Source organism: Panthera tigris, chromosome A1, assembly GCF_018350195.1.
Source record: "Panthera tigris isolate Pti1 chromosome A1, P.tigris_Pti1_mat1.1, whole genome shotgun sequence".
Classification (NCBI taxonomy): Eukaryota; Metazoa; Chordata; class Mammalia; order Carnivora; family Felidae; genus Panthera; species Panthera tigris.
Genome location: NC_056660.1, coordinates 133,395,760 through 133,419,529, shown reverse-complemented (window position 1 = coordinate 133,419,529; position 23,770 = coordinate 133,395,760). Strand labels below are relative to the sequence as shown.

Below are 23,770 nucleotides of genomic sequence, written 5' to 3'. Positions count from 1 at the left end.
TTCAAGTTTGATCACCTAATGAAGACACCTCCATGATTAAAGGCCAGAAAATATCCATGATACATTAAGCCTTTTTAAAAACCTGTGAAGATACTGTCACTCCTGTCAGGAAGGTTACTTTTACACAAAAGTGACATTATAAAGTGCTCTCAAAGAAGAGGCCTAATCCAGGGGCGCCTGGGTGGCTCAGTTGATTGAGCGTCAGACTTTACCTCAGGTCATGATCTCATGGCTTGTGGATTCGAGCCCTGCGTTGGGCTCTGTGCTGACAGCTGGGAGCCTGGAGCCTGCTTCAGATTCTGTATCTCCCTCTCTGTCTCTCTGACCCTCCCTGGGCTCGTGCTTTTCCTCTCTCTCTCAAAAGAGAAAAAAAAATTAAAGAAAAAAAAAGAAAAAGAGAGAGGCCTAATCCGTTTAACTGCCTCCCAAACAGTGAAAGAGGTCTCAGGAGTTTCTGTACTCCAGTTACCCAGAGACTGGAAGGGTAACATGTCTATAGTGGAGGCGCCTCATATGCACATAAAATACCAATCTGAATTGTGCTGGTATTTCTCACTCACTCCTCCCCTCAGTCCTGGATGCACAGACAGCATCTGGGAATCTCACAAAATAAGCATCGTGCTGCACTCACTAAGAGTCCAGCGTGAAGAGGTAAGTTGTTTGGCACAACATGGCCCCATAACAAAAACCACCTCCTTTGAAGAAACCACCATCCATTTTGACACAAGAAGGAGAGCTGGCCTTACGCTGTACCTTGTGGGTGATTTAAGCCATTTTTGAGGGTAATTCGAGCGTGTCACTATTTGGTACAGTTCCTTACTCCTAACTTTCAGTTAGACACTACACTGTGAGACCTGCTTTTGCATCAACAACAGAGAAAGTGGTCTTTAGTGTGGTTCTGGTTGCTGACAAAGAATCCTACTGAAACCCAGTCATGAAAGCTAAGGCTGGCTCTTGGGTCAAACTGAAACAAGAAGGGTTTACTGTATGAGGACGCAATAAGGAGGGGTCTGAGACACTGGACCTCAGTTTGTAAGAGCTGATCCCCCGAGCCTTTGACATGGGGCCATGGATGGAGTCTAGCAGCACAAAACAGCCATTGCCACCACCTGGTTAGGCCAGCCCGGGACTCAGAACACCAGCCACCACTTGTCAACGTGGTGGGTGACGTGTGGACAGCAGGCACTGCACACGGGCGCTTACCTGACAGGGTGGAGCTGCTGATTGTACTGGCGGGAGTGGTGACCTCGGGCTCCTCGTGCAGGTCCCTGGGGCAGGGAGCACCTTCATCTTTTTCTGCCTCTGTTGAAATAGCCAGTTTGGGAAGTGGGCCAGAACTGAGTTTATGTCTGTTGCTTTCAGTATCTGAAGAGTTGGATGTGGATAACTGTTGCCTTAATTAAAAACAAAACAAAGTCATATATACATCCATACTAGGAAACGGTGTTCAAGGAGAATTCTGGAGGAAATTAGGTAAGAACGGAACTTGGATACACCCAACCAACACATGTCTAGCACAGTGGTTCTTACAGTGTGGTCCCTGGGCCAGCAGCAAGAGCATCTCCTGGAACTTATTACAAAGCCTCCATCCCAGATCTAGTGGATCACACACGCTGGAATGGGCCCAGCAACCTGTGTTTTTACAGGGCTTCTGGGACATTCTGATGCACACTCAAGCTTAAGAATCACTGCTCTAGCAGCAACTGCACATGACCTTTCTTAACAGACGTTTCACATACATTTCCGAATATTCCGAACTCCAGCTGAATGTTTCTGTGGATGGCAATGTTGTGCTTTTGGTTTTGTCTCCAGGCTCTTCCTTCTCTTCTCCTGGATTCTGAGTTATTCGGTCTATGCTGCTGAAAACCTGCGAGGTGAAGCAATAGGGTTTATTAATATCTTCTTGAAAGAGTCTGTCAGAAAAAAAACAAAAACCCAAACCCTGGGAGTAAAGCCCAAGAGTATGACTAAAGTTTCAGTTGGGACCATGTATTTAGAAGGTACTTTCCGATACTGTTTACTTGAGTCCTGAGATGTATGGTCAATGTATGTATTTTTTTTTCTTCTTGGAGCAAAAGCTATGAATTCATCACCCTCTTGCCCTGTCTTGTTATGGACTTTGTATCTGCAAACAAAATCCATAGACGCGTTGGGGTTTCTAGGCCGGGGGATCAATGCACACCTTAGATTACTTTTTAACCATGATGTCTATCAGAAAGAGAAAATCACAGAGAGAAAGCTTTAATGGCCACCAGTCAGGGGCGGGAAGGAGAAAAATGAATTGGAATTGAGTGCAAACAGAAGAATAAATTACCTGGTTCAAGAAGTGTGTGGGGGGATGCAGTACGTATGTGGTTATGAGTCAGAGGTCTCTGGCTTATAAATCACATATACAGACACACAGCTTGGCACTGGCATTTCTGAAAGGGATCAGAGCTCAGGCAAACCTGAGACCTCTGTGGTCCCACAGGAAAGGTGGAAGGGAAAATACAGAGCTGGGAGCCCAGTGCAGGAAGCAATCCTTACCGTGCCATGCAGCCACTCACTGCTCTCATGGGTGGGGTACCCTTAGATGGCCCATTGGTCTACTAGGGTGAGGACCAGGCTGGCTAACCAACAGAAGACAACAGGAAGGAAATGGAGTCCAGGGCCTGGCTTGGATGGGCCAGAGAACAGGCACTGGGGAAAGCCTGCACTCAGTGTGATCAAAGCTTCAGTCCTGGCTCTGGGTAGGCCGGCCACCACCTCCTCCAGGGAAACCTCACCTCTCCATGGCCTTCCTATAAACAGGGCGGTCAGTGCCAGCCCACATGCAGATGTGCTGTATCTAGGGAGCCACATAGAAAAACGTATGAACACTTTATCAACCCTATGTGTTATAGAAAAGCTGAACATCATCATGCAAAATGCCATGGCAACAGAAAATGCATAGCTACTGAAAATATCACAAGGGAGGCAGGCAGGGGGCCCTTTAGGTTTGTTTCCATTTTCCTAGGGCTCTTCCAGTCTCAGGACTATCAGGTTTCTTCGTTTTATTTGCCTGTGTGTGTGTGTGTGTGTGTGTGTGTGTGTGTGTGTGTGTGTTTTAATCTTACCACTATCAGTAAAAAGCATCCATTTCAGACATCGATTTTATTACCTTCTCCCATTTCCAAAATTCGAGCTTGGCTTCCTACAGGCTTTTTCATATAACTTATGTTTTCTGTCACTGGTTACCAGACTTTCTTATTCTGCATCAACTAATCCCCAAGGGTCCTAGCTGATGTCAGGGACTCAGACTGCTCCTTTGTGTTGTATTCCATGTGATACTAGGAGGGGGCTATGCACACAGTGACCTCAAGCTCAATGTTCTTCATTAAAAGATGAGAGAGGAGAGCCTAGGTGGTTCAGTTGGTTAAGCGTCCAACTCTTGATTTTGGCTCAGATCATGGACTCAGTTTGTGAGATCGAGCCCTGCTGTCAGGCTGTGCACTGTTGAAGGCTGTTTGGGAATCTCTCCCTCTCTCTCTGCCCCTCCCCCGCACATGCTCTTTCTCTCTCTGTCAAACCAAATAAACAAACAAACAAACAAAAAGGGTCAGAGAAAGGGGAGGATGCCTCCACAGTCTGGCAAGGAACTAAACCTAGTCACACAGGGTGAGGTCAACATATATGGCTCTCGTGTTCTCCATAGATAATACTGTGAGTGCAAGTCTGCGTCTCCAAGAAAAAAGATATCCATTTGTGGAGAGTGAGACAGGCAGGTAGGGACTCTGGATTATCAAGATGGTGGGGTCACTGTTCCTAGGCTAAAAGGAATTTTAAGCACAGGAGACCCCAAGCACTAAAACACTACAGAGGTGATTTTTACAATCTTGTTCGCCTATTTAGAAATGCCAACTATCTGGCCTGAGGGAGATTCTCCAGAAAGACTCTGTAGGTTTCTGCCATATTTCACTTACTTTTGAAAACCTGTGTGAACAGGAGGAAAACTGCCTTATTTCCACAGTAAAGTCTTCATCATTTGTGTCATCTTCTTCCTCAGTCTCCATGTGATGATATTTCTCTGACCGAGCTGCAGAGAAATGTTTGGTAACAGTTCCAATCACTCAGAATTTCAGCTTTTAATTTAGATATGTTACTAAGAGTTTCTATATCAAAGCATTATGTTTAAGAACTCATAGGCTCGGGGCGCCTGGGTGGCTCAGTTTCTTAAGCATCCGACTTCAGCTCGGGTCATGATCTCGCGGTCCGTGAGTTCAAACCCTGCGTCGGGCTCTGTGCTGACAGCTCAGAGCCTGGAGCCTGTTTCGGATTCTGTGGCTCCCTCTCTCTCTGACCCTCCCCCGTTCATGCTCTGTCTCTGTCTCAAAAATAAATAAATGTTAAAAAAAAAAAAAAAAAGAACTCATAGGCTCAAGACTAGAAACTTCTATCATGAGCAGAGATAATTTTCTACAAAGTAAAGGTCAAACAACATTTTATGTCAGATAATTCACGTACTATCAAAATAACTTGTGTCATCCTCAGATTCCAGTTGGGGAATAAATTCTGCCTTCTGTCTCAGCAAACTGTTCCAGTCTAAAGAACGGAAGAATCGATGCTGTTTGACTTCATAGGCGCCACCTTGGGGTGCAGAGGAGAGGGAAAGAACAGAGAGGAAAATATTAAACTACCCTCACAGCAAAGCTTTTGACAACACCTCCCCCTGCCAACACTTCAAATCAATAGAGAAATAAATTAAAGAATCATGCAAATCTTACTTTTTCATTCTACGACAACCCCTCCCAACCCAAATTTTCCCATAATTCATTGGAAGACGATTTGATTTTGCTAACAGCAGTTGCCATGGCACAGTTTTCCTTTGTTAATTTTTCTATGACTTCCTCCATTTTTCAAAGGTTAATGATGCGGACACTTAAAATCACATTATGCTGAACCTGGGGATGTGCACACACGTTGGCCCAAAGGAGACTTGCTCATTACAAAAAAAAAAAAAAAAAAAAAAAAAAAAAAGAAATTCTAACAAGGCACAAAATGTGTTCACAGCAACATTTCCGCCGGAGATAAGGTTAATAAAGATGAATTTTTCCTGAATAGTATATAATGGTTTCCATTCAGTTTTATTGGATTGCTCATTAACATAGGTAGGACTTCGATTCTGTGGATCACAGATTCTTAGGTAAGAAACTGGCAAGCCTGTTTCATAGATTTATAAAGCATGTGATGAAAATCAGGTACCATTCCTAAGTTTTAGGCTTTTTTTTTTTTTTTTTTTTTTTTTTTTTTTGCCAATCAGCATAGTTATTTAGTTCATGATTTTATTTTTTTTAAAGTTTATTCATTTATTTTGCGAGAGAGTGAGTGCGTGCACGAGGGGGGGGGAGGGGCAGAGAGAGAATCCCAAGCAGGCTCTGTACTCTCAGTATGGAACTTGACATGGGGCTCAGACTCATGAACCATGAGATCATAACCTGAGCCAAAGTCAAGAGTCAGACGCTTAACCGAATGAGCCACCCAGGCGCCCCTAATTTAGTTCATGATTTTATTGAGGGTTTGAAAGGGCAGGCCCCATCAAAATATATCATGCCCCAGGTAAAGGGAAATAGGTACACAGGTTAGACAATCAAAGTGTGAGAATCAGGCCTCTGCCCTTACACACACACACACACACACACACACACACACACACACACACACACACTGTCGAGGAGGGAGGTAAGGAAGAATCAGTCCCCAAAAAATACCACGAAGGAGTATTTCTCACAGGACTAACACAGGCTCTCATCACCTCCCTGCCAGGAGATGCCCTGTAGGTGTGACGTAAATGCCTTTCTCGTGAAGTTGTCACCATGCTTCCCACTCTGTCCTCAGTGTGGTACCAAAAACCAAACCAAAACCAAAACCAAACAAAAAACCAGGATGAGAAATGCAAACTGAAGGAGAAATGGGCCTGAGTGTTGGGGTGGGGGACCTGTCTGTGTGGCCCAGAGACGTGGCTCTGCCGGTCAGGTTACTACAGCACAGGGTGCAGACTGGAGCCCCAAACCCAGCCAGGGCAAGAGCAAAGTGGGAAAGTCACCCCCAAAAAGGAAGAACAGATTCTTCTTTACTAAGCATTTGATTGGAATCTTTATCCAGGATGCTACATAGGCATTCTCTGTGTTTCTGGCACACAGTGGAGTCTGATGTTGACCACAACAGCAATAGGAGTGGCAGCGGGCAGAGGAGGGCTGACTTGGACAAGTACTGCCCGAGACGCTAGAAGCATCCAGTTCTCTTCAATTAAATCACTGAAAGCAACCCCACAAAGCAGGCATTGCATCAACTCCATGCTTGGATGGGGAAAGGGAAAGAGCGAGCGCTGATCGTATCTGGAGCTCCTATTACGTATTACGTTAATGTACTTGGTGTCTTCATGAACATACTGAATTTCAGTCCTCGCCATAATCTTGTGAGGTATATAGCATGCCCACCTTCCTAGATTAGGAAATTGTGACCCAAGTAAAGAAGAAGCCACTCAAGACCTCCCAGCTGGTACACGGGTGGAAGTTCGTCGCATCTGAGCAGCTGTAAAGTCTGACAAACCAGGCTGCCATTCAGTACTTCACGAGTTCAAAAGTCTAGTTCAAGGAGGACAAGTTTCCCAACTGCAAGTTATCCTTTGCCCTAATGTTCTCCCTTGAGGTTCTCTCTCCTTTCATGGAAGTTTCTTAAACATCCATTATGTTCTTCACACTCTTTTTCTCAGCCTCTCTAGTCTCTCGGGCAAATGTGAATTCGCACATTTTCACGGTGCATTATTTTGCCCGCTAAATATGCATTAAATCCAAAATGCTGTCATTGGAAGCAGCATGGCAGGCCTGCGGGATTCTCAGCCTCGTTCTCTGGACCCTACGGGATCTGTCACATGGGACCTGTCTGTTTGGCACGTACTTCTCGACAATACCGAGAGCTGGGTCAGGGCCTTTTAAATGTCTCTTTTGAGCTTCTGCTAGGAGATGCGCTTCTCAAATAGTCAAACCCCGAAAAGAACCCAAGTAGCAGTAGCAGGGAGAAAAATGAGCAGAGAGGTAACACACAGCGTATCACATATAAACATGGATGCGTGGACCATCACCATAACCCTGTTTTGTCAAATCCAGCCCAGTCAAGTTCCCAAGTATTCTCAGAGGAGGGCAGCAGGCAGAAGACTCCGTGAGGACACTCTCCAAGCCGACCCAAGAACACAGAAGATAAGTGGGCTCTTTGGAAGGGATGTGCCGATTCTAACGTCGTCTTTAGACGTATCTCAGGCCAACGCTTCCCCGGGACAGCTGACGAGCACACGTAAACAGATATTTGCAGTGTTGCAGGCTGTCTGAAAATGCCGCCACTTCTCCTATTTGGCTCGAGCAGAAATCACGCCTCAGAACTCTGCCTTGCACGGGCCTTGACACCCATTCTTTGACACCTACTCACATCCCTGGAGCCAGAAAGCAAATGTGACTGCAGGTCACAGAGGGCAGGGAGCAACGAGTTTGCTAGTTACTCCAGACAAAGGAAAATCAGATAGGGGGGAGGGAAGAAATATAAAGTACTCTGTTCAAAGAGTTCGATCAGCTCAAAGACAGGGGCACCACCGCCATTTCTGTATCTTGTATGTCCAAAGGGGGAAAGTGTGAGATTATACGGGCAGAACATTAAAATGGCAATACCAGGGCCAGCAGTGTCACACCTGGTTTTAAGAGCCACGGTGGATGATCTTTTATCCTCATGAAAAGGCGGGTACTTCTCTAAGCTCCATTTTACAGACGGGGAAATGAGGCACAGAAAGGGAAACATCCTGCCCACAGTCACACAACAGAGATTTAAATGCAGGCAATCTGACCGTGGAGTTTGTGCCCTTAACTTCCGTTTATATTGTCTTTCCTACTCGAAGGCCCACTCATCCACTGCAAAAGGCAAAAATGCACATGGTCCTCCGGTAAGAGGCTCAACTCAAAGAAGTCTTCCCAAGTGAGCCTGCAGTTTGAATCTTGTTTGATTCTCTAATGCAGACCATGAGAGATGTTTCTGCAAAAAGCCGAATAGTAAATACTTTAGGCTTTGTGGGCAGGTTTGATGAGTCAACTCTGGTACTCTACCATGAAGGTAGCCATAAACAATGCATGTGAATGGCAATGCTGTGTTTCAATCAAACTTTATTTCCAAGACAAAAATATGGCCCACGGGCTTCAATGCATTACCATAAACTCTAGTAGCCGAGCATATTTAAGCAAGAATGGAGCCCTCCAACTGGGGAAGCTGTGGGCAAAAATGGGGAAAAATAGAAGATACGTATTTGGAGCTGCTGCAAATTATTTTTGCCTTGGGAAAACTGAGGGAGAGAATGATTTCTTCAGTATTTTCTGATATTTCTATTACAATGAGGTAGAATGAAACAGTTCAGAGTAAAAAACCCATCAAGACAAAAATTTTCACAGGTGAAAATTATGGGAATTGTCTACTGTGTTTTGTACTTATATTTAATATTTAGTCCCATCTAGATAAATTTACATACTAGGGCAGGTTGGGACTCTATACTGGGATCACTGTCCATTCAGAATATTAGAAAAGGAAAATGACTGGCTGAAACATAACTTGTATGGGGAACAGCTGGGAAAAAATAATCGGCAAGAAACAAATCTATTATCTCCTTAATCTTGAAAGCCAATAGTTTTAATCCTCTTTCTTGGGCTACGGTATGATCACCATGATGAGACAGCATGGTTCAAACCTCTGACACTCATTTCCAGAAACTAATTAGTTCGAGGACTGATAACCCATTTTAAAGCCTATAGACAGAACGTGCTGGGTCAAATCCTTCTAGGAATATATGTGTTACAAAAAAAGCTGTACATCTCGAATCATCTATTTTAAATTATTTAAGATGCATGCTTTTCAGGACAGAAGAGTTACATGTGCCCTTGAGGTTTTCTTCCAGACAATTTTATTTATTGAAACAAATAACTTTTGCTTTGCAAAAAAACCCCAAAAAACCAAAAAACAACGAGAAAAAAAAAATCAAAGACACACAATCACCAACCTTCCTAGCATACATATTGCTCTGAACCAGAAAAAAAAAAAAAAACCCAAAATATGATTATTATAATGTGTTGTAGTCATGTCCTACATCAACCAACAGATGTTTCCTAGGCAAGAAAAAAAAAAAAAAACCAAAAACAAAACACAAACAAGAACCTCTTAATGTTCCACAAAGACATTATTTCTTGCATATTAGCAAAATTAAAACATATGTGCTCTAACCTGTTCCCAGTCTCTCCAGGGGATTCTGCCTAAGAAGCAAGGTAATCAGATCCTGGGCATCGGGGGGTGGTGCCTCATCCTTTTCCGGCCAGTTGATCTCATCTAGAAAGGAGACACAGAGCTTACAATGTCATTGTTCAAATGGCAGTCCGGGTACCTACAGCCTGGATGTGGCCTGGGAGTTTGTGAGAAAGACAGAATTTCAGGCCCCATCCCAGACTGAATCAGAATCTGCATTTTGACAGGGATGTCAGTTGGGCATAAGCAAGTTTGAGAAGTACTGTTTCATGAGATATAAAACAGTACAGCTGTCAACAAGGCAGGGAGAGAATATTTCAACAAGCAGCACCTTCCATTTCCTTTTTTGATTCTTTGTATCTTTTTTTTTCTGTGCGTCAGAACTGGCTCACCACAAATTGTTCCTTCCAGTCACTAAGAGGACTTAATATGAGGGAAACCCTAAACACCTCTGTTTCAGGTGGTTGCTTGTACAGGGTATCAAGACAGTAAGATTTTTCTCTGCTACTGTCCTTTAAATGAGAATTTGGCCACAGCCATAGAGTTCTTCAGCTTTGAGAAGCACGAAGTTAATTTTGCAAAAATAACTATGTCTAGAGACAAATCAAAGGCCAAAGTGTTAAGCTTGAAGACAAAGAAATCCAAAGTAATCATAGTAATGGAAGTATTCAAAATCTGCCATAAATATGAGAACATGTTCTACATTCCACAGGAGTTTGCCTGAAGATAAGGTGTGTGTGCTTGTGTGTATGGAAATGCAATAAAAACATGAGTTATTTCTGTGTGTGCCTGCCTCCAGCTTCCTCTGCTGCAGTTTAAATCTGATTTGGAAAATAAAACATGAATATGCATCTGAGCCGTAAGGCATCGAGAACAAAGCCAGCATTTGCTGCTTGTGTTAATTAAACAGTTGATTCCTCCTGCCATTCAGGCCTTGGTATATCAGCAAACAGCCTAGTTATAAATCCATAAACATCTCAGATATTGTAGAAAAGGGTTATACACTGCAGGCAACGCACAAATCTACTTTGTTAAAGTTTACAAATATGCCTGGCTTGCAAAGTCAACGATAGAGAATAACGCTGTGATTAAGGGACTCCTCGTAGCGACTCGCATTTTCCCTCTCTTTCCACTGTTGGGCCCTGTAGCACAGTCCAGACGGTATCCGAGTGGGTGATGGAGGTGTCGGTGATGACTGATAAAACTCTGAGGAGGAGAGGCCTTTTTGATATGCTTCGGGGTATTTTATAAAAACAGCAGGTAGGGTACTAATAGGGCCTATTTAATTATCATTTAGTTTTGCCACAAGCCGCGTAACAATAGCGAGGGTCAGCGTGCAGGTTAAGATCTAAAGGTTATTGAATTTTAAATGAAAGATGAACAGCTGTTATAGAAATAACATTACACCATAACAACCACCAATGAAATCATTAACAGTCTGTGAATTAAATTTGCTTCCTTCCCATCCTCATTATTTATTATGTGGTAGACATTTGTTTTAGGGTTTATTACATTTTTGTTAATTTCTTCACTGTGCCATTAGCTATTTTCCCCCCATTTATGTAAATGTGACCCACATTAACCTTTTCTTCCCTGGTGCCACGTTCCTATGATGGAAAGGAAGACTGGACGGAAAGGAAATAATTTGCAAATCCCACGTGAATTTCTTTTGCAGAAAAAGCACACCATAAAAATCGGTTACACCGCCAGCGCCGTGCCAGATTCCATGTTAACGAAACTTCCTCAGATCAATTTTCAACACAAATTGATCTCCTGAGATTTGTCAGTCAGTTATGGGCTATGATGAGTGAGTTCTTTTAATGTGTTGGCTAAACTGTTTGGTAAAGGTTGACATTTTAGTAGTGAAGACGGCAATACTCCGCAGGATTACATTAAAGAGCTGCTTTCCAACAGTCGCTTGAAGATACTTACCACTGATGACTTGTCCAAACAGCTCTTCTGGAGTGTCCCCAAAGAATGGCACGCATCCAACCAGAAATTCATAGAGGATTATCCCCATGGCCCACCAGTCCACTGGCTTCCCATAGCCCTGCCTCAAAATCACTTCTGGTGCAATGTATTCAGGCGTGCCACAGACCTAAAAGATGATTGCAATATTAGAATAATTGGAACATTAGACATGAATCAAAATGAACACGATGGCTAAACACCAATTAGGTTGCCAAGAGTGTACCTGCTCAACCACATGGGCAGAGAACTTAAGAACAGCAATTATTAAGTCAGCATCCATAACCCCAAAGGCAATGAAATATTTAAACAGCAAAAAAGGGAAATTTAAATGCCGCTTTAATGTTAAACTATGCATAACGTGCAATTTCAAATTGAGGGTCTGACCCTGTTTGGTGGTTCTACTTATTCCACAATATTAAAAACATTTTTAACGCTTAAAAGAATGATGCATTCTTCATCTGTTGCCACCAGAGATAGTTTTAGTATTTGTATGACCAAAATATATTCACATCCTGGTTACTTTATCAAAGCCTGACAGTTGAGATGTGTTTACCTTAAGTAACTTTACAATGAACAGATTGTGGGCACATGGTAATGAGGCATGCTTAAAGGGAAATGGGCCATGGCTGGGATTTTAGCACCCGGGATTGTACAATGCATCATGAGTTTCATGAGTACTCTACTGAGACTCCTGAATTCCTTACAAAAACAGTTTTCCATTTGTCTCTCTCACATTCTCACTTGTGCGCAATTACATCGTTCGTCTTGCTAATAGACCATAATGCTGGGGGAGGAATGCGGAGGAACGGACAGTTCAGAGAGGCCCAGGGAGAAAAATGGAGGCAATTTGCACTTTATTAAACGTAAGGCTTATACAGACATCTAGACGCCCAGCACTAATGTGAAGCTGGCTTATACAAGTTGATTCGGAATGTTGCTGGCAATATCGTACTTTGTATTTCCCTCTAGAACTGGGCTGCGTGCAAGCTTACCTGTTTGTCCAGGAACTCTCGAGCATCCTTCTCGATATGACCTTCATAAAGATTGGTAGTCATGCTCATTAGTCCCACCTTGGATAATCCAAAATCCGTCAGCTTTATGTGCCCCATGGAGGTGACCAACAAACTATGAAGCAGAAGGACACATATTATAACATTTGCTTTTAAGTTCTTTTCTTTTCTTTTTTTAGATTTCTCCTTCCCCTATCAATTCCTAAGTCTATTTAGTGTAGAGGTATCAATCTCAATATAGAACCCAGCCCGAGAAGAGATGAAATCACAAGAGCATATTACACAGGGGCATCTGGCTCATGAGTGTAATTCACAAGGGAGGGCCAGACACAGGGTCCAGCTAATCTTTGTTGGAGCGGCCACATACAGTTTTATTTATAGGTCTGAACTCTTAGAAAAATTCTAGTGTGGGACTCTGACATCTATTTTCAGAATAATAAAATAATAAAGGATTGATTACCAATAATCCCACATCAATCTGTCCAAGGTTTAAGTGAGACATAAGATAAAGAACTTGGACAGAAAAACGTACTATTGTTTAAGATTTCAACTTATGGCTCGAATTTAAATTTCTACTTATTAAGCACAAAATGTAAATTTCTTATGTATGCAAAGGATTCACATTTGACAGCTTTATGAATTTAAATTAAAAAAAAATTCATTTTAAGGGGAAAAACCAAAATTTTAATTAATTTAAAAAATTAAAGAAATAGAGGAAGTGTAAAGAGAAAGAATATCTACTGGAAAGAAATATTCCAAAGTTCTAATAGTTGTCTTTGGTAATGTCATGGATGAATTTTTAAATTTTATTTTATTAAAAAAATTGTTTTTATTTATCGTGAGAGAGACAGAAAGAGTGTGAGCACAAATGGGATAGGGGCAGAGAGAGAGGGAGAGAGAATTCCAAGCAGGCTCTGTACTGTCAGCACAAAGTCCGACGTGGGGCTTGAACCCACGAACCATGAGATCATGACCTGTGCCAAGATCAAGAGTCAGACGCTTAACCTACTGAGCCACCGAGGCGCTCCATGAATGAATTTTTAAAAATCTTTTTCTGTACTTCCAAATTTTCTGGAATGAGCACGAGTTAATTTTATATAGTTCTCAGCACACTTAGAATCTTTACATATTACATGTAATGCTTATAGAGCTGTCTGAAATTAGCGGAGAAAGCATAAAAAATTTAATAAATGGTGTCAAGATGAAGAATAGTCATTTGGGGGAAAAAGTCTATGTGTATCTCAAATCAGACACTAAAATGAACGTCACATAGGTTTAAAACTTTTACATTAAATGGTGAGATACTATATAATATCAAATATATCATCTTGGAGTAGGGAAGGTTTATCTAAGTATATAATACCAAATGCAAAAGCCATCCAGAAAGCAACTTGTAGCATTCTATGATTCAAAACTTAACATAATGAAAAACAAACTTTTAAAAATTTAATTAACCCTGGCTTTATCATCATCTTTTTCTTTTGTTCCTTAGAAGCTATTATTATAAGCCCCAGAACCTTTAAAGTACTATATAAACATTACCATATATACTGCCAAAATAAGTCATATGGGAACATTACAGGACAATTTTAAAATGCGCAAAGCAGCATTAAAAGAAAACATTTTTATAGACATAAGAAAACTTTCTGCATGGTGTGAAAAAAAAGATCTGTTTCCTCAGTGTGCATACTTGTCTGGTTTCAAATCCCTGTGTACAATTCCATAATTATGTAGATATTCCAAGGCCAAGACTGTCTCCGCAAAGTACATCCTTGCCATGTCAACAGGGAGAGGACCCATATTCTTCATCAAGGTAGCACAGTCGCCTCCTATAAAACACAGACACAAGACTTAGCAGGTATAGTATCAGCTAGGATTGAAGATGACCATCAGTGCAGATTATAAAATAGCATCTACCCACAGACACAGTATACCAAGTTCCTAAGTGGGGACTGTGAAACATAAACATACACATACACACACACACATATATATCTTTTTTTTTTTTTTTTTTTTTTACGGTAGCAGTTCTCCTAAGAGCAGATCTGGCTTCAAAGTGGAAATGAAATTTGAAGAACAAAATACACCAGTATAAAGCATGGGTTCTGGAATTAGGCTCCTAGAGTTCAAATCCTGGCTCCGTTACGGGTGGAGAGATCTTAGGGAAGCTAGTCTTGGCACCCTTCTCTAATATCATGACAGTAAGACTGTCACCCCTTGTAAGATTATTAAGTAGATTACATGAGGTGATATATGCAACGAATTGAGGACATTACCAACACTTATTAAATGTGTGATAAATGTTAGTTATCATAACCACAATGAAGGTTAGTAAGGCCAAGTGCTGGTGTGTGTGGGGGTGGGGGGAAACAGGTAGAAATCAGGCACGCTACGCTTTTGTCTTGTGTCTACTAGTAAAGTATCTAGTAAGTCTCCCACCTCTTGGGTTTCAGTTCACTCATCCGCAAAATGAAAAGGTCGAACTAGATGATAGTTAATGTTTCTTAGAATTTTATAGTCTTGGGATTCTGCTCAATTACAAGAGCTTAAATTAGATGCTTTTGAAGATTGTTTTGGCCTTTCCTCATCTCTGCCTTTTATTAACTTTGTTTATCTCAATAAGTCATGGCCAAACATGCAGAAATTGAATGTAAAACTGATGGAAATAAGAACATTTAAAAGGTAAACCATAAATGTCAAAAAAAGTAGCGCTAGATTTTCCTGACTTGTATCTCCTTTTCCCCTAAACTCGTTTTTAATTTCATACCGTAGACCACAAAGAATGCATTTTTAATTCATTCTTTAAGAAACTCAGTGTCACGAATGATTTTATGTTATTTAATGAAAGTAGGTAGGAAAAATTCCATCACCTATATCCTAACTGTAATGACCAATTGAGAGGAGGTAGTTAGGATTAAAAGCTATTAAAAAAGCAAAACCACCATTTTCCAAAAAGCACTAATTTTCCCTTTGTTACAGTAGAGCAGGCACTTTACAAGCAATTATCAGAAGATAATGACTGGGAAGACAGCCATCTCAGTGCCTGGCTTCAGTTCCTAGGTGGATACAACCATTGGGTAGCACAACAGGGAAAGCCTCAGCTGCACAAAGGAGCAAGCAGCTTCTGGATACAGGGGTCACGTTCTGTGTGTCAGAGGCTGATGTACCTTCCACATATTCCATGACCATGCAAAGGTGGCGCCTTGTTTCAAAGGAGCAGTACATGCTGACAACAAAGGGATTCTCTGCAAAAGTCAGGATATCCCGTTCCACAAAGGCCTGCTGGATCTGGTTTCGGAGGATGAGGTTCTGTTTATTGATCTTCTTCATAGCAAACCTCTGCCGGGATTCTTTATGCCGAACAAAGTAGACTGCCCTGAAAAGGAGCATAAGAGTTGGAGTTCACGGGAGGTGAGGATGCTTCTGGGTACAGGAAACCACGTGATCGTCAACATTTTTTTACATTCACAAGGAAGTTGGAATTCAGCTCACACAAGCTATCCTAGCAGCTACCTACATACCATTCCAAGGCAAAAGCTTACAGCTAGGTTTATTTATTTCTTAATCTTTCAATAAAGGTAATCGGCTGTACATAAGGCACCACATTCATCTTCATGGCAAGGATGGAAATGGACAGTTTCCAGAGTGAGCTATTTCCCAATACGTAGCTGATGTTTTCAGTTTTTCCACAAACAAAATTCAGTATTTAAGTCAGAACAGGAAAAGAATTAACAAAAGTACACACATACCATGACCTACATCCTTTCTGGCGTTAGATATATGTCACTGACTATATGACTAAAACAATAATTTTTTATATGATACCAATGATATCTGAAAAAAGGACCAAAGCTTCTTAGGGTAGGTGGCTTCCAGTTTGAAGGTAATTTACTCCCCATGACATTTCCAGATAAATGATAAGTGTGTACTAGGTCATAAAGAGGCTGTCCTACAATGAAGAGACCTCAGCATGATTTACACCTATGCCTGTTTTAACAGAAAATTCCTCTCCCAACATAAAAGGGGACCAATAATACACTGCATTTCCTTTCCATCCACCCCATGGCCAAGGTGACAGCCAACTTTACTGTAAAATGACGTTGCACCAAATTTCTGCTGCAAGACTCACTCAAACACTCTAGAACCAATTCTGGCTGGGGAAAGACAATGGACTCCCTGAACCTTGATGTGGAACAAACAAGTAAAAAGAGAGGAGGAGGCTTAAAACCTCACCTGAAATGATAAGCAACAAGGAAAATGTCTTCGATCAGCTCATTTTCTCTTAAGTTACTCCTCACTTGTCATTATTGTGGAAGAATACATTTGAACTGTTAGGAAATGCTCAAATAAGTAATAATTTACCCAAACAGCAATCATTCACAGTAAAGTATTCCAACGTTTGCCTCCTAAAATGAGGGATTATTCTGAGATGCCTATCTCACTATTTTCATTGTTCCTAAAAAGAATGTAAGGGCCACTAGAACACCCTAGCTCCCTGCTGAACCAAGATGTCAGGGTAATCCACTTCTGTAAGTCTTAGCATATTCAATCTCAGTTTAACTGGTATTCACGCATTTCGCTCAAGTGTTCAACTAGCAAATCGCTTTTCTGTCAAGTATGTGTATGTGTATCTTTGTCATATTGTATCCATCTTTCTCCTTCACTTGCAAAATCACACATCATTTTGTCTCTATTCAATTTTTTTTTTCTTTACTTTTTTTTACTCCTTATTATTTCTTTGGTCTTCTCTTCCTTCCTTCACCATATACAGAAAATCTCTTTTATCCACACGTTAGATAACCAACCCAAGGAACAATCTAGTGCTGTTATTCCCGCTGTACAACAAACTGACAAGGGAGCTGGGCAGCTAACGCCTTCCACAGGGGCCATGGGTCTTCTTCAGGACGCCAAATGCTGGGGCTCCCATCAGCTGGGTTTATCTCCACACCTGTTTTTCTGGTGAGGCCTCATATCAGGATTAACTAATTTCAACAAATATTTAAACTGATGAAACATGAGTGTGAAAAGGAAAAGCTCTGTTGTTCATTAAAAAAAAACACACACACACAAGTGGGATGCTTTGGAAAGTACGATAAATGTGTTAAACGTGAGTTACCAAATAAAATTCCTATTTTAGTATGGGTGAGAAGGTTTTCTAAAGTTGACAAAATAATACAAATCTAGATTCCTACATTCAGATTGCTTCAAGTTCTTACGTTACCTTTAAAAGCAGTGAAAAGTGGAAAACAAAAATGATGTATTACAAGTGTGGTTTATATAGGCTATCTTAAAAAGGCCTTATATCAAAAGACTAGTAGGCATGTCTGGGTGGCTCAGTTGGTTGAGTGTTCAACTCTGGATTTTAGCTCAGGTCATGCTCCCCGGGTCATGGGATCAAGCCCTGTGTTGGGCTCCACATTGAGTGTAGAGCTTAAGATTCTCTCTGTCTCTGTCTCTCTTGGGGCTCAGTGGATTAAGTGTCCAACTTTGGCTCAGGTCATGATCTCACAGTTCCTGAGTTTGAACTCTGCTGATAGCTTGGAACCTGGGTCCTGCTTTGGATTCTGTGTCTCCCTCTCCCTCTGCCCTGCTTATGCACTATCTCTCTCTCAAAACTAAGTAAACATTTTTTAAAAAAGAGAGATTCTCTCTCCTTCTGCCCCTCCCACTTGTGTACACGCATTGTAAAATTAAAAAAAAAAGACTAGTTAATTTACACATATTGAGATTACATTAAATTAAAATGTTTACAGAGTGCATCTTTTTAATTTTTTGGTGTTTATTTATTTTTGAGACAGAGAGAGACAGGCATGAGTGGAGGAGGGGTAGAGAGAAGGAGACACAGAATCCAAAGCAGGCTCCAGGCTCTTGTCAGCACAGAGCCCGATGTGGGGCTCAAACTCATGAACCATGAGATCATGACCTAAGCTGAAGTCGGACGCCTAACCAACTGAGCCAGCCAGGTTCCCCTACAGTATGCATCTTTTTAAAATGATTTCCTACTCTGACTGACTTCTAAATTAACTAACCAACGACTCATTCTTTCTAGGTCAGATTAAAGGCTTTTACAGTATTTTTCTTTTCCCAATGCTGATTGGGTAAAATCAAGATCCTCCTCACCCTCCCTAAACCCTGAGCTTCTCCTAGAGAAAAGCTGGAAGGAGGACAGACAGATATTGAATCAGATATAAGGGAGCACAGAAAATAACCTGGTTTCCTCAGAAATAGAAGACAAGCAATGGTGAACACATATTGTTATGAGGAGGAATTTTTGAAACAGAATTTACTTTTTAAAATGAAAATTAGAATTTGAAATGTTGAAACAAATAGTATGTTTAGATAATAACTTGCCTATGACTGACAGTCAAGTGGAATACAGCTTACTTTCCCTTTCTTCTTCGAGTACTTACTATTGAGTAGCTATAGTGCTGAGGGTCCTCAGACATGATACTATGAACTTCACTTTAGACTGTCACATAGCTGGCATTAGATTTTTAATCAACCATCACCATTTCTTCCATAAACAACTGCTCAGCAATATGTTTATGAACAGTAGGAAGTGGAGAAGGAAGAACAGAACTAAGACTTAATGAAAGAACAAAGTAGCAAGATGCCTCAGGTCTAATTTGACCAGCATCCAGACCAGGTTTCTCAGTGGTCCTATGTGAAAAAGGACTCGTATCTTTATTCTCAGATTTGCAATTTGTAAAACTTGATCTTTTTGCTTTCCCTTGCTATGATGTACTTAAAACAATCAGTTAATCCCTAGGAGAATTTACCTAAATCAACTGAAATTAATCCTATAGGTAGCTTGAGACATCACTGCCTCAGGACACACATATCTTGATCAAGTTGCAAAAGTCAACTAGGCTTCTTAATTAGAATTTGCTGTAGCTGGATTTCTGCTTCTCTTATATTATTCAGTTTTTATAATACCATACTACTTTAGGACTATTACTCTTAATGCTGAAATCTATAAATCTCTTTGTTTAGTAATAACTGTTGTCTCTCATATACCTTTCCTCCTTTCCTGTAAGTTCATATTCCAGATCTACTTAAGTCAGTGGAGAGGAGAGACAGAGACTGAAAGAGACAAACAGCAGCCAGCTGACAGACATCTAACGCCGCTAAGCACAGGTGTAAACCAGCCAAATTCTAACACTGGACTGAACTGATTCAGCCCCACATTTCCTCGCTTTCTTTGAAAAGGCTGCTTCTGGGTCTCTTTTCCTACACCGACCTGCTTTTAAAGTAAGAAAACCCAAGGGGGTGAGGCAACTGTCCTCTGTGAGCCAAGCTTTACTCATTCCACCCATGCAGAACTGAGTAGTGAGAGGGTGGGGAGAAATGGAATCAGAAGCTGATGGGATCTAGAGCAGAATGAATCAGTCCTCTCGGGAGTGTGAATGTCTGATGCGTATAAAATTATGCTTAAGTCTGAGAGGCAATACGTGAATCCGTGCGAGCAGATCTGTACGTGGGAACAAGAGTGCATGTGTTAGAAAAAAGGCTACAAGGAGAGAGGGGTGGCTATCAACCCGCACACATGGGTCTCACGGCTCTCTTAGGTAAATAACCCCCTCTTTTGAGGAGTAAAACAGACTGATGCACAGCAAAGCCAGAAGGTAAAGTAAAGTGGGAGATGTCATGCCTTTCAAATTTAGTCTTTAAAAAAATTTTGTTTAAATGTTTCATTTATTTTTGAGATAGACAAAGCACGAGCAGGGGAAGGACAGAGAGAGAGGAAGACACAGAATCCAAACCAGGGTCTAGGCTCTGAGCTGTCAGCACAGAGCCCCAAGCGGGGTTTGAACCCATGAAATGCAAGGTCATGACCTCAGTCGAAGTCGGATGCTTAACCAACTGAGCCACCCAGGTTTGGACCTCGTTTTTAAAAATCTTTTAAGTCAATTTTATTCTTTCACTTTGAAAATATTCAAAGCCGTAATTGAAAAATCCAGGTGGAATCACGAGAAGAAGGCCTTCTATACCCAATGAACATGGCTCTAAGTTGTAACAAGAATACTGAGAGAAGGAAAGAGCACTGTTTAGAATTAGCACACCTGTGGCCATCCATGCATCCAAGCTTCTCTTTCCCCACATCTAAATGGAAATAATATCGACACCACCCAGGGCTCTTGCGAGAAGACAGTATATATAAACCAACACGGTGCCGGGCACACGGCAAGTGTTAGCTCTCTACGAAGTGGAGTTGGCCTTAAGGGACATCTAACTTCCAGTCAGGGATCCGAAACATGTAATGTGGAGAGAAGGAAACTGGATGTTATCAAATTAGCAGGTTGGCTTCATAACATGAACCGTCACTACGTATGATGCGGAGAAAACGCTGATGTGTTAGAGCCCCTCCTAATGAGAGGGTTAGTTCCCAGGCCGGGCAATTTTCACAAAGTCAAGGCATCGGTGTCACTCTGAGCCACAGATGCTGAGTGGCAGACTGTGACACATGTCAAGGAAACCTCCAACAGCCCCAGATCATCTACCCAGTGTTCCACTGGAACACATAAGCTTACAGTCAGTCTCCTGACTGGGTGGACCAATGGGTAGAGCCCCATTCAAATTTTGAACTAAAAATAATTAAAATGAAGGGGAAATCTGTCAGAGATGTAATGAGAGATTAAATCTGAGAAGAGCAAAAGAGGCAAAAAGTTTTGGCTGATGGGCAGAAGCTCCCACAGGCAGCTTGTAAGCCCATTAATGGCTTGGCCTGCATCCTGGGTGTTTAGTGATTCACAGCTTGTTTAACTTCTTGTATATTCCCAGCCATTCCCTAAAGTGTGATATACCTCATCTACTATACAGTGGTTTAATTGCACTACAAATGAGTTTACTCAACCAATTAGAACTCCAAATAGTGCTAAGATATATGCCCAAATTTTATACAAGTGGTGCTTCACAGATCATCTTATTCTAGAATTCCACTGCTAATAAAGTCTACCAGGGCTCAAACCCATAGACTCATTAAATCTAAGTTCAGTCTTTTCCCTAATGAAGGAAGAAATCCTCACATGATCTTGAAAACTAAAACGAACTAAAACCAAATAACAAACAAATGAAACTCACAAACAACTCTATACCCAAATAATTTCCTTAGGGGGACAAGTTTCAAAGGACCGTTGAACAAAATAAAATATTCTAAAAATAAAATATCAAAACATTTATAAGCTGTATCAGGAAATATACCATTTGACATAATCCTGAAAATAAATCAGTGAAGCACAGGAAGGACTCACAAATATTTAAGCTCTTCACTAAGTTAATGGTGTGGAAAATATTAGGTAAAAAAAAAAAGTCGTAAGGAGAAACATCCCTTGTGGCGTAACAGAAATCACTTTTATCTCATCTGCTCATATGTGTGACAAATGGCAATAAATGTCTATGGGATTGTTTATTGCTCTCCAAATACAGATGGAATTGAGATTAATACTTAATTAAACTAGAGCTCTTGGGCTGTCTAAGATGGATCAGGACACAATATGTGTATTAATTACCCTTCCTGTTTCTAAGGAACTCAGAAGGATCTTGTCACCATTGACCCTACACTGTGAGAAGAAAAGCTTATGTCTATGAAAATGAATCAAGAAAGGGTCACCACAGGGGTGCCTGGGTGGCTCAGTTGGTTAAGCGTCTGACTCTTGGTTTCGGTGAGGTCATGATCTCACGGTTCGTGAGTTCGAGCCCCACATTGGGTTCTACGCTGACAGCCTGGAGTATGTTTAGAATTCTCTCTCTCCCTTTCTCTCTCTGCCCCTCCCTTCCTCTCTCTCTCTCTCTCTCTCTCTCTCTCTCAAAAACAAGTAAATAAAACATAAAAAGAATTAAAAAAAAAGAAAGGGGCACCACTAATGTGATCAGAGTACGGACATCAACTGAAAAAAAAAAAACAAAACCTTGGTGTGATATAAAGACTAAAGGAAATGAACTGCTCTAAGTTTTCAAGCAGTCTTTTTACTGCAGTACTTGTCTCACAAGGTTGACTGGTGGTAAGACTGCAAAGTACTGGTTAATTCTTAAGTAGTAATGCTATATAGGAGTGTAAATATGTTTAGAGATAAAGATTATATATATCCAGAGGTAGATGCATGTGTATGCCTATTTACAACCAGGAGTAGGCACTACGGCACTCAAAACAGTGGAATAAAGGAGGCAGAAACAGGGATTTATATAAAAACCTTCCATGACTTCATAAAGCCTCCTTCTCCATACCTCTAAAATAACTCCAGGTCACTTGATACGTTTTCTTGATGGAGTATCCAAATGAAAAATGATTTTGGCCGCACATTATAGCCACCAGTGAAGGAGCGGTAATCTGAAAATTCAAGTCCCTAATGACATCTATTTGGCCTAAAATAAATGTGAAGAATACATTACTCAGGTGTGTTAAGATACAATAGAGAGTTTTCTTGAATTACTCACCCATAGGCTCCATTGCTAATCAATTTAATCGTTTCAAAATCACTTTCCCGAGGTTTCCTTTGAAGTTTCAAGGAAGTATTGGAGCTCTTGGAAACAAAATATGGAAGTTAGAAAATACCTGAAAACTCCAGACAATGACTTTAACAGCAACATAAATAATATTAGCATGATATGCTCCAGTTTTTTTTTAAATTTTTTTTAACATTTATTTATTTTTGAGAGACAGCGTGAGCAGGGGAGGGGCAGAGAGAGACGGAGACAGAATCTGAAGCAGGCTCCAGGCTCTGAGCTGTCAGCACAGAGCCTGACGTGGGGCTCAAACTCACAAGCCATGAGATCATGACCTGAGCCGAAGTCCGACGCTCAACTGACTGAGCCACCCAGGCAACCCTATGCTCTGGTGTTTAATACGCTGAAGTGCAGTATTGCAGCCAAAGGAACCTGAGAGACAGCTTTAAAGATCAATGCCGCACAGCAGTGCTGATCCACTACTTCTCATGACAGAGCCTCAGTCTCATGTACGTGAACCCCCATTTCCGGGAGATGAAGGCACCAAGCTTTTGAAAATTTCCAAGTTTAATTTACCTTTGTAAACTATTCTTGTCAGCCTCATCCTGGTGTTTTCATGTTTTGAGACTTAAGTCCAAAACGTCAAGCCTTAATTCAGGTTTCAGTCAGCCGGGAAAGAACGGGCTGTTGTGGCTCTACATGAGCTGATGGATACATGAACTCTGGTCTGTCCCTGGCCAGAGAATGTCTGTGTCCTTTCTGCGGTACCTTTTGTTTGGAAAAGATAGTCGGCAACAAAGATGCTCGAACAGACAACCCGTGTGCCTTTCTTTACTTCCCTATCATTATTCTTACGAAGCTTTAAATATCTATTTTCAAAAAGATAGCTCTTTAAATGTTGAGCTCAGGGGTGCCTGGGTGGCTCAGTCAGTTAAGCATCAAACTCTCAATTTCAGCTCAAGTCATGATCTTGATCTCCTCCTGGTTTGTGGGTTCGAGCCCCTCCCTGGGCTCTGAGCTGTAAGTGTGGAGCCTGCTTGGGATTCTCTCTCCCTCTCTGT

At 41.3% G+C, this 23,770-nt stretch overlaps 1 protein-coding gene across 5 annotated transcripts in view; it reads right to left on the bottom strand.

Moving 5' to 3' along the window:
• The window catches only part of MAST4 (microtubule associated serine/threonine kinase family member 4), a 562,621-nt gene that overhangs the window by 24,292 nt on the left and 514,559 nt on the right, over positions 1–23,770 (bottom strand). For all 5 annotated transcript variants that reach the window (XM_042987724.1, XM_042987722.1, XM_042987723.1 and 2 more), the window contains 10 exons: positions 22,701–22,786; positions 15,434–15,642; positions 13,957–14,095; positions 12,249–12,381; positions 11,218–11,383; positions 9,268–9,369; positions 4,483–4,605; positions 3,942–4,054; positions 1,740–1,867; positions 1,204–1,394 (listed from right to left, as the gene is read on the bottom strand). In XM_042987724.1, coding sequence (XP_042843658.1) covers positions 1,204–1,394; positions 1,740–1,867; positions 3,942–4,054; positions 4,483–4,605; positions 9,268–9,369; positions 11,218–11,383; positions 12,249–12,381; positions 13,957–14,095; positions 15,434–15,642; positions 22,701–22,786 — 1,390 coding nt within the window. The remainder of the gene's footprint in view (positions 1–1,203; positions 1,395–1,739; positions 1,868–3,941; positions 4,055–4,482; positions 4,606–9,267; positions 9,370–11,217; positions 11,384–12,248; positions 12,382–13,956; positions 14,096–15,433; positions 15,643–22,700; positions 22,787–23,770) is intronic.